Source organism: Vicia villosa, linkage group LG6, assembly GCF_029867415.1.
Source record: "Vicia villosa cultivar HV-30 ecotype Madison, WI linkage group LG6, Vvil1.0, whole genome shotgun sequence".
In the NCBI taxonomy this organism is placed as follows: Eukaryota; Viridiplantae; Streptophyta; class Magnoliopsida; order Fabales; family Fabaceae; genus Vicia; species Vicia villosa.
The window spans coordinates 7,805,840-7,817,465 of NC_081185.1; the positions used below are offsets into that span (position 1 = coordinate 7,805,840).

At 35.5% G+C, this 11,626-nt stretch overlaps 1 protein-coding gene across 1 annotated transcript; it reads right to left on the minus strand.

Moving 5' to 3' along the window:
- Window positions 1–3,594: 3,594 nt before the first annotated feature.
- On the minus strand, window positions 3,595–10,781 carry LOC131611195 (CSC1-like protein HYP1). Its single transcript, XM_058883289.1, has 11 exons — window positions 10,660–10,781; window positions 8,933–9,272; window positions 8,434–8,583; window positions 8,093–8,156; window positions 7,772–7,981; window positions 7,020–7,208; window positions 6,579–6,877; window positions 5,049–5,325; window positions 4,469–4,744; window positions 4,139–4,372; window positions 3,595–3,999 (listed from the first exon to the last, which is right to left on the minus strand). The coding sequence occupies exons 2-11, from the start codon at window positions 9,211–9,213 to the stop codon at window positions 3,799–3,801; spliced, it is 2,181 nt and encodes a 726-aa protein (XP_058739272.1). The 5' UTR covers window positions 9,214–9,272; window positions 10,660–10,781; the 3' UTR covers window positions 3,595–3,798.
- Between the last annotated feature and the right edge of the window lie 845 nt (window positions 10,782–11,626).

Consider the following 11,626-nt stretch of genomic DNA (forward strand, 5'->3'; position numbering starts at 1 on the left):
ATTGAATGTGCAATTACACTTCAACAGTACTAAGAACTCGTCCATGTAAGAATTGCGAGAGTTCTTATATGTGTTTATATGTGTTTATGAGTGAATTTTGTGATCCCATTTCCCTTTCTAGAATGGGGATATTTATAAGATACTCCTTTGGTATGGGCTATAGAGCCAGAGAGAGATTTCCTTAGTTCCATAATGGAAAACTTGAGCATATATTCTCCCTTAAATTGCAAACACTGCTATAGAAAAAGATTACAATAATGGTTGGGAAAGATATATAATCACGCGGGACCAGACGTTATTATGTAGTGTGTGGTTGTATATGTGTTACTTACAATCACAGTCCAGTGACCGTTGTAGTAAACTGGAAAGTGCGCTTCCTATCACCAAACTTGTTTTTTTTCCACTAAACTTGTTTTTTTTCTCTCGACTTCGATAAGGAACATCAACATCAACAATCAACACACTCTAACACGTTCAAAGCTCATTATAATCGGTAAGCTTTCGAGTATCCGAGGTATTTTCGAGTATTTCCCGTTAGGGGTGTGCATGGTTGGTTATTTTCAAAAACCAAACCATAACCATTTTAAAACCATTTAAATGGTTTGGATTTATAACCATAACCACATTTTAATCAAAACTGGTTATTAAACCGGTTATAAATTTGGTTATGATTATATAACCGGTTTTTTAAAAAAATCCAGTTTTGAAAATTATTTTTTCCGAAAATATTTTTTTTCAATTTTTTTTAATATTTTGAGAATTAAAATATTTGGATTTGGATAATAACCGGATTATAACCGAATCCAAAATAATTTAACCGGTTAATAACCATTTAATTATATCTTGGATTATATGAATGGATAACCAAATCATTAATAACTAAACCGGTTAATAACCATTCAATTATATCCGGATATTTAAAAGTGGTTTAGATTTGGTTATGGATTTGGACATCAAAACCGGATATTTTGCACACCCCTATTTCCCGTAATAGAGTTAGAATACACTTTTAGGTGTATAAATCATTAGATAGTTTTAGAAACATAGTTTAGAGACAGTGTAGGTATTGTTTGTTGTGTAAAACGGACGATCAGGGCCTCAAAAATAGGTTTTTCAAGTTTTTGAACAATACAAACACCACTGTTGCGTTTGAGGAGTTGCAGAATGTTCTGTGTGTGCATCTACGAAACAAGCAAACGTTAGGGTAGTTTCGTAGATGCAGCTCCGAAACAAACCCAATTGTTTTGAATGCTATGTGCTTCCGTAGATGTATCTACGGAAGCATTCCACATGTACATATCTGGAGTTAAAAATGGTTTTTTTTTCTATTGTTTTTATAACTTAATTGTATCTAATTGTAATTTATTAGTTATACCTTGCCGACATTGGCTGATGGGATGGATCCACTCATTCATGGGAGGGTTGCACAGCATGCATCCGTGCGACGTGCACGGGGCCAGATAGTGCCAGAGGGAGTAGACGCCTTTGTTCCAACTATTCCAGCAGAGGCCACAGTTGAGGCTACGCCACAACCTACTCCGCATCCTAATGCACATGCGCCGTCCACTTCCACTTCTTCATCCCAGAGGTATCGGGATGATGGTGAGGGTACATTACAGGCACCGTCCTCCCGCACACTTCGTAGGGACATGTCGGTGCCAACTCCAGCCGATGTTGTTTCTCTTATGCCACCTCTATCCAATGCTGGTTCTCCTGTGCCACCTTCAGTCGATATTGGTTCTCCCGTGCCACCTCCAGAGAATTACCCAGGGGGTCCCTCCGATTTGTCCCTGTTGACAGGGTACGCTTATCATACCGCCAGACATGTTTGGGATTGAGAGGTAACATTGCTTAGACTAATTCTTTATTTATTCCTTGGAAATTTATTATTTGTAACTTTGCTTGTTAATAACATTGTTTTCATTGGAAATTTCCAGGATAGGCCGGCCCAGAAGTTCTATAACCATGGGCGGAAGATATTATCTTTGCAGCAGCCTAAGAAGGCGTGGTTCTAGGATGGCCTTATAGCCTCTAGTTTGAAGGACCTTTGTGAGATTGGGTACTCCATAATCCATGACAAGATGCTCTTGGCATTTGCAGAGAGATGACACCCTGAGACGTCCTCCTTCCATCTACCTCATGGTGAGATTATAATTACCTTGGACGACATCTCATGTCTATTGCATATACCTATAAGGGTTGTCCTCCTCCGTCACGATAGGATGACGAAGGAGGAAGTGGGAGAGCTTCTAGTTGAGGATCTTGGGGATGATCCACTAGACGCGCTTGAGGAGGTGGATAAGACACATGGCGCTCACATAAGGTTTTCCTTCCTGATGTGGAGATATACTGATGCGCTAGCTGCGGCACTATAGGTTGATGGTTCCCCAACCGAGGTGGAGATACATAGACAGCATGTGTTGAGGTGTTTCTTTCTATATTTGATCGGCACTCAACGATTTGTAGGCACGAGCTCCACATATATGAATGTCGCTTACCTCAGGTACGTTTTGGATCCCGCACAGATTCATGAGTACAACCGGAGGGCGGAAACACTGGCGTACACCTATTCGAGGCTTGGGTAGGGATGTCTATGGAAGACCAGGACTGTCGCAGACAGCTGTTCACTATTAGTGGTAACAATCTTATATATTTATACTTTTTCACTATTTTTTTATTCTATATTCGTGATAATGTTTGATCCCGGTGTTTTTTATTTTCATTTCAGGGGTGGATAATACAACATTTCCCGATGATAGTTGGATGGGGATCTATGCAGAAGTACATCGAAGCTTGGCCACTCGCTCGTGCCTTCATCCCCATGAGAAGGAACCAGAAGTACACAGAAATATTATTCTTACACCAAATCTTACACCTACACCATATGTACGGACGATATTGTTCATGTACAGACGTCACTGTTCATATATATATATATATATATATATATATATATATATATATATATATATATATATATATATATATATATATATATATTCTGTCAAAACATCACAAAACTTCCTCTTATCATTGAAGACTTCCTCTTATATTTCATTCTCTTCATAGCATCTCTTACCATTGAAAACTCGTCATCATCATCATCATCATCATCATCATCATCATCCATCAAATATCTCTTGCTACACATGCTCCTTAATGTCTTCATGTTCAATATCAAAAAGAGAATGATACTACCTCCATCAAAAATCTCTTGCTACACATGCTCCTTAATGTCTTCATGTTCAATATCCAAAAGAGAATGATACTACCTCCAGTCCTACATATAGGTCCTACGTACATACATTGAAATCAATGAATCTAAAATGTTAACTTTGTCCTATAAATAGGACAGGAGGGAGTAATTCATTGCAATATCATTAACATTATCAAGGAATTTAAAACATAGGGCTGAATTTTACTAAAGTTTCTAAAACATGTAATTTCTCTCAATATAAGAATAATTAAAGGGCTTAAATCATCTAGTGGTAGCACTATGCAATGATGATGTTCATAAAACAACTACTAGAAGAAACAAAGATCAATTTCGTAGAGATCAAGGTGAACCAGAGACCTTTGTTGGGATAACACTCGTCTTCCAATGTGATGATGCAAGTTTTTTCCAATAAATTACTAAACTATGAATAAATAAGGTCTTGCAAGCATAAACTCTAATTTCTAATAACAAACAAATAAAAAGCAAACATGCAGCACCAAGAAAGAATCAATAAATTTCGATTGGTAGGGGAAAGATCATATACTATAAATGTTGATATAAAAACTTAAAGGAAGATTTCCTTATACAAGATTGTCATGTGATGAACTTTCCCGGACGCTATTTTGAGATTCAGAGCTAAGTAGGGGAGTCCTGCGACTGCGACACCCTCCAGAATACTTGATTGGCATCAGAGCTGGATCAGTATATGCTTTGGTCAATTTATCATAAAATTCAGACATGTTGGGATTATTTCGATCTTGTCTATCTTTCTTGATCAAACACTGCAGGAGACAAGATTTCATAAGAATGCTAAAGAAAAAAACTCAAAATTGGAAAAGGAAAAAAAGCAGAAGAAAATGCTTAAGAAATTATCATCAAAAAAGAATGAGATAAATTAGCATTAAATTTCAACCAACGTACTTCAACGGGATAAGCCTGGAATATAGGAAAGAACCGTTTCTGGCAGTACTCGTTGAAAAGAAGTGTGGCAATAGGAAGAGGAAGAATCAAGCCAGATGCTATTGGAAGCTTCTTCAGCCCAAATATCCCAATTACAATTATGTGCATTAGTATCAATGAAAAAATCGTGTAGTTGTGCACTGTAGGCCAAAATTCTCCTCTCGTCTCGAATTTAGGTACATAAACATATAACAGCTGTCAACAAAAGAGATTTAAGGTATCGTTAGAATTTAGTTAGTACGAACTGGCCATTAAGGAAGATAAGTGTATGTATTGAAAAAACTTGCTAACCTGGTTGCGGTAAATGATGTATCCCAAACAAAAATAGACCAAGAGAAATGGCAGTATCAGAGGAGCAAGGATAAAGTATGTTACACCAAGAAGACCAAAGAAAAGAATCCTAGGAACTTCCTTGTGGTAAGGAATTGTGGGCGCTTCAAAATCATCACCACAATCTCCACCGAAAAATCTATTTACATAATTGTAAAAAAGTGGAATCAATTGAAAAAGTTCTGATGCTATATTAGTCCATCCGAATGCCACAACATATGCCACGAAGAATGATGCCTGCACCAAACACGTGTTAAAAAAAATGAACTGCTTATGCTCCAATGCATGTGATAATATCTCATGCACGAAATAGAAGATACTCAAAATTCAATGAAAGAGATAGATAGATAGGCTCAAAAATGTAAGTTGTCCAATCTCTCCATTATTCAGAAATAGAAAGTTCTCCAATCTCTCCACAATTCTTCATAGCATCAATAAATAAGGCATACGTTATCATTTGTGGAACAGTATTCCTCAAAACAGGGAGACCTATAGAAAATTTTGCTTGAATTTGTGCAACAAAACCAGTCATTATTCTTACCTGTGCTGGTACAGCTTCAGCTAGTACTCTAGGAAACTCTTTGGGCTCAAGAAGGTAATTCAATCGGTAGAGAGCGGACCCTGATAGAACATTTGCGAAGAAAATGTTCCAGATGGTAAACCATAATACTTTAGTGCATGCACTTCTTTGAATCTGACTCCATGAAATGTAGCCTTGCAAGGATGAAAGCATAACCATAAGAGCTGGCACAAAGGACAGAAACACCTGAAGAATCAGAATGGGAAGGTATCCTGTTATAACTTGGCTCACAGCTGTCCTGCAAGTATATAATAGAGCATTACTTCATTTGCAAATCCATGGAAAGATACTAGTGTTATGAATTTTTCCATAACACGCCTTTAGAGGTTCAGTTTCTATATGTTCTATTGCTACTATCAATAGCATCATCTCTAACAGAACCACATAGGCAAAAGAAAATAATGAGAAGCAAGCACAAATTTGAAAGAAACGTGTTTTCTTTCACTTATTTACTCAATACAATCAGAAAAATTACTGGATATATAAGAGGAAAATCACGAAGAGAATTGAAGATCAGATAACTACTCTTAGAATCTAGGTTGGGTCTAACTCAAACATACAAAAATTGGCTTGAAATGTGAAAAATGTCCAAGCCTACTTTGGTTTAATCTCTAGTCGATGTAGGAATCACCATACATCCCTCACACTTAGGAATGGACAATTGGAGTATAGAGTAATATGAGTGGAACAACAGGGATCTCAACATACCCCCCTTCACATTTGGACATTTGGAGCATGAACAATTGAGGGTGAAATAACAAAGATCTTGGCCCAATAAGAGATCTAAGAAAAGCTCTAAAGCGCTGATATAATCTCAGAATATGGATTTTAGGCCTAACTCAACACTGGAAGATGTGAATCTCAGAATATGGATTTTAGGCCTAACTCAACACTGGAAGATGTGAAGATTGCCTAAATAGACTACTATGATCATACCTCTAGTCAATGTAGGATCTCAGAACTTGCTACTTAAGTTCTCACAAATTAATTAAAAATTCATTACCAAGTAGCAGTAGGTCTGTGCTTCATGCACTTTTTAATGGCAAAAGGCCTTCGCATCATAAGGCATAAAATGGGTCTAACTGGATTAGCTTATTTAAATTTATCTAGTGTTATAAGTTGTGAGAGTGTGAGACTGATTAAGAGAACTTATGAAAGCAACTTATAACATTTTCAATAAGTTTTATGAAAACAACTTATAGAATGTACAAAAACAATTTAACTTTATTTCATCTTTTGCTATAGAATGTACAAAAACAATTTAACTTTATTTCAATAACTTTACGTCAAATCATATTTAAACATCTCGTTATAGTGTAAATGGGTTTTTAAAAGTAACATTATGTTACAGTAAAATCTGATTGAACGAGTATGAAAAACGTGTTTACAGATTCAGTGCATAATTACTAAAATCTATCTACATATTAATCTGCATCTTTGGAAAGCTCAAGTATAGAAAGGAAAACTTTAAGATTAATGTTTTCAACTTACAGTCTCAGTATGCTTCTCAGAGTAGGGAACATGCTTTCCAGCTGACCAAGATGGGTAAGACCTTGAACTAGTGCTACTGGGATTAAAAATAGAATTGTAATAGCATTGCAGGCAACATAAGCCACCATCTTGCTGATCCATCTTCTAATGAAAGTAACAGAAAAGAAAGGCCAATAAACATCATGAGGCTGTGGAGCTTGTTCAGTGATCCAGTGTGTGGGATTGACACCTTCTTGCAAGTGCAAAGCTATTGCAGCACCAAATCGTGACTTAAATGAGACAAAGGCAGCTGGAACTTCCTTTTAAATTAAAAGTAGTAATTAAACAAGTGGATGTATTATATATTCAACTCAACTATAAAAAAAAGAGTATATTTAGTGTAGATTAAATGTCCAAATACAAAACTTTACAAAATCTAATACTAGTAGACATGATGGTTACCTTTCCTGCCATGAAAGACTGTTCTATTCTCACATTATCTGCAATGTCTCCCAATGTCTTCTCATAATGATCTAACAGATCAACCTTATGCCCAAAGAGTCCAAAAAACCCATCACGCCTCTGCCTTTGAGGAGAGTTATCTTTGTTTTTCAGTTGGGTAAGCCTTTTGTACAGTCTCTCCGCATCAGTCTACAAGTAATGAACTTTCCACTGTCAAAAGTACAATATATGAAATATTGAAAGAAATAATTGAAGATTAATTTTTATATTTCTAATAAAAAGTTCAAAGCTTCACAAAGATATGCGATGACTGATTCAAATCCAGAGACCCAACACCAGAGCAAAGCTCTGTATGGACATGGCCAACAAAGAATAGATTTTAAGGTTGACTTAATTCTTGTTGTTTTGCAAGTAAAGCATCATTACAAAGTCCAAAGTCAGTTGCACAAAAAATTAAGGATGGCATATTAGGGTGCTAGTAGGATGCATAGCATCATTGCACTAAGCAAGTAGGACTCCAATATGAAAAGAAAGTTGATTTTCTGTTAAAAGATGTTTCTCTTAATTATATGAATGAATACTCCTGGTCTTCCAATGTCGTACTTCATCTCCCTCAATGAATACTTAAAAGACATTCACTTCCAAGATTAAGAATTTGAGGCATTAAATTGAGTAACAAAGAATGAAACATCAAGCAAGTGTCAGGGGAAAAGATTGAATGGCTTAGAAGTAGAACTCAAAAAAATGCTTACAACTAGAATTTGAAGTTTGCTGCTTCGACGGACAACTGAGTGTGATTGATAAGTAGAAGGGTGATACTCCATGAAGAATCGCTCGACAGCATCATTACATGTACTCTCACGAGGAACAGGAATACCTCGTACTAATACAGTAAACTGATGAGGCTCCGGCTTGGATGAATAGAAGCAAGCAATTCTTTTTGATGCAATGTAATCATACTCCTGCATATGATATTAACATCAACCATGAAACTCAATCACTGTCATTATAGGTTAACAGAACAATAAAATTTGAAATTATGTATTAGAAAAAGTTGAGCAATAATAACTTACAAAATAAAGAAGAATGCAAACAACCCCGGTGAAAACATAAGCAGCGCAAAAATGAATCCATAACCTTGATAAAGGCCAAATCTAGCGATCAGAGTTCCCATGTTATAACTTAAGATAAAAATTAAACGAAAAAGAATCAAATTTCAACAACACTTACTACAAATATTTCACTCACATGTGTGGTAGTGTAAATAAAACAGCAAACAGTAAAATTGTCATTTGTTAGGATGAACTTGTATAATTTGGGGAATAAATTAGTATTTCACAATACAATGCATGACAATGGTAAATCATCCTTGATAATCATGTCACAACATCCTCTTCATTTAGGAAGGACTCACCTATGTGAACCATTATTAACGTTTGAAATACTGAAGGTATCCAAGGACTTGTTCGGAAAATCAGAATCATCACGAAGCTGAGTCCCCGTATAATTAATCGGAAGAAGAAAGATTGTCCCAACAATTCCAGCAAATGTAAATACTTTTAAACTGTTCAAAACCACCAAAAAAAGGAAAATTATTGGCTAAACAAAATAAATGCACCCTTCAAACAACACAAAAAGGTAACAGAAAATAGGAACATCATAGATCCTTGATACACGCAATGCAGGAATATCCATCAACATGAGAATACATTTAGTACAATGTTGTCAATGGCAAATCGCATAAAAACGTAGTTTTCTTCATTCTGCTACGCAAATTTGTCACAAACAGTAGCGATTTGTTTGCATACCGATATGATGTAGCACCACTAGAGCCACAATTTAACAATACCGATTTAATAAGAAATGGCATGATGCTTGTTTAAATCTAGAATCAGAAAAATAGTTCAAATTACCTAAATACAAATATACGGATGAAGACAAAAGCATCTAAGCCTGCAGCTGCTATAAATTCATCATCAGAAGGCTCCCATGCTCTTCTCACCCAACCAGCATTAGGTAAAAAGCGTTCCAAGTTAAACTCACCATCGTCTTGGAGTTTCCCTCCAGAAACTAAGCGCGGTGCATAGACAACAATATTACCAGGCTGCTTCCTCAATATAGAGTACAGGGTAACAAATATAAAACAAAGGCCAAGATTAATTCCTACTGAAGTTAGAAGAGCAGAAAGAATCATTATTTAAATCTAGTTCAAAACCAGCAAATCAACTTTGTATGCCTGATAACACTACAGTCCTGAAATCAAATTAAACATGACTATCAGTATTTGAATATGAATAATACACTATCTATGACAGAATTCATGTACAAATTATCTTATATGATAGATATAAGAACGATTATGGTGGTTTCCTTCTATATTGAGAGGTTGAGTATGCTGCCTTACATAATTTCAAGAGTCATTAGTTCATAAGGTGTCAGTTCAGTAGTATGTATGAGTTTGATTTTGTAAATTCAATGGATAGAGTTTAAATTTCATCAATGACAATAAAGATAATCATTAACGTCACTTTATCTAATTATAATTTCTCTTTGTATCAAAAAAAGTGATAATTTATCGCTTCCCCCAACTTTTTACTTTTAAAAAAGAGTCATTTTGCTTTAACAGAGGAACATATTCATCAAAATATTGCTCATCTCATAAAATCACCGAAAACTATTATGTGGATTTCTGAGAATCTGTTCATGCGTAACAACAACAACAATAACCAAGCCTTATCCCACTAAATGGGATCGGCTACATGAATCAACTTTCGCCATAATATTCTATCTAGAACCATACTTCTATCCAAATAGTTAATCTCTAGATCTTTCTTAATAATTCTCTTATAATTTTTCTACATCTTCCTCTATCTCTAGTTGTTTGAATTCTCTCTATCTAATCTACTCTCCTTACCACCAAATCTCCATGTCTTCTCCCTACATATCCAAACCACCTACGTCTATTTTTCACCAACTTTTCTACTATAAGTCTCACCCCAATAAGACTCTCTCTAGTATTGTCATTTTTAACCTTTTCTTACCTAGTCATACAACACATCTAACGCAACATCCTTATCTCTACTACACTTACTTTATTCTCGTGTTGATTCTTAACCTATAAGAAAATCTGAATGCTTAAGTAGAGAATCACTTACATATTTACATATATAAGATATAACCATGAAAAACACTGAACCCTAAATCACAAGGTATATATAATGTATATACAAATAAAATCAATGATACAACAATGTAGAACTATTTAATAGTTATAACATATTCTCACTAGTACTACTATTCTTCATAACCGTAAAATTATCGAGTTTATGAAAATCTAGAAAACAAAAATCTTAAATAAATAATAAATCATTGTGACTCATTCATTATTATCACCATCATCACATAACAATAATAAAAAGCATTTTCAGTTTCCAATTTCAATTGTTTCGATCTTACACATTGATAATAGATCATAAAACGGATCCACACACATTTAAATAAAAAAACAATTCGAGTTTTGAATTTTGCATGCAAGAGTACGTTACTTCACGAATCTGTATTAGCGTGAGTGAATCGAGGATTTAATTAAGCGAATCGAAAGGAAAATGAGAAAAACAATGGAGATTGAATGGTTTCGAACCTGGTGATGATGAAGGGATTAGCATGGTTGAGTAGTGTTCAGGGGGAAATTGAATGATAGAAGGAATGGAATGAAGGAGTTTGTTCGTTAACGTGGAGCATGGTGAATATCAAATGGGTGGGACCCAACGAAAAATGAAATAATAAAATGAATTGCCTAGTTAGTCCTTTTATTTTTTATTTTGAAATTGTGTGGAAATTTGTCAACAAAAACATTCCATGAAGTTAGGGATGGCAGGCAAATCCAAACTCGCGGGGTCCATCCGCACTCAAACCCGAATCAATGGGTAAAAACTCGAGTTAATTTGATTCGGATTCGGGTGTCACCCGATATTTCATGTGTGGATTTGGGTAGTGTGAAATTCGCACCCAAAATCTGAAACCACATCTGCTTGTACACATGAGTTTTAATTTTTTGTGAGACACTATGTTAATTTTGGTGAGACACCATGTTAATTCTGCAGGATTGTTTTAGATTCTGCAAACTTAGACACCATGTTAATTCTGCAGGATTGTTTTAGATTCTGCAAACTTGTACAGATTGTATCACTCAAACTTGTACAGATTCAATAATATATTTTTATTGTTGAATCTTGTTGTTATTGAATGTGTTTAGTGTTGCGGGTTCGGGTGAAAAAACCTGAACCCAACGGGTGTGGGCATGTTCGATAATGGGATCTTATGAACAATTAAGATGAGATTTTGACGTAACAAGCTAAGAGTTTAAGTTTGATAGACGAGTTACGCTTTTCTATTTGAGTTCGGGTTCGGGTGGTGATTTCAGATGTGGGTTTGGGTAGTGTGAAACCCGCACCCGACCCTACCCGTTGTCATCCCTACATGAGGCATAATATTTTCACATTCGATAATGGGATCTTATGAACAATTAAGATGAGATTCTGACGTAACAAGCTAAGAGTTTAAGTTTGATAGACGGGTTATGTAACACCCTTCTAATCCCCGCGGCA

Excerpts from the sequence above, each read along its gene's own strand:
- LOC131611195 (XM_058883289.1), bottom strand. The coding sequence starts at position 9,213 with ATGATTCTTTCTGCTCTTCTAACTTCAGTAGGAATTAATCTTGGCCTT. Across the intron at positions 8,157-8,433 it reads GTTAATAATGGTTCACATAG|GTTATGGATTCATTTTTGCG; the intron begins GTGAGTCCTTCC and ends GCCTTTATCAAG. Across the intron at positions 7,982-8,092 it reads TTTGCATTCTTCTTTATTTT|GAGTATGATTACATTGCATC; the intron begins GTAAGTTATTAT and ends TATCATATGCAG.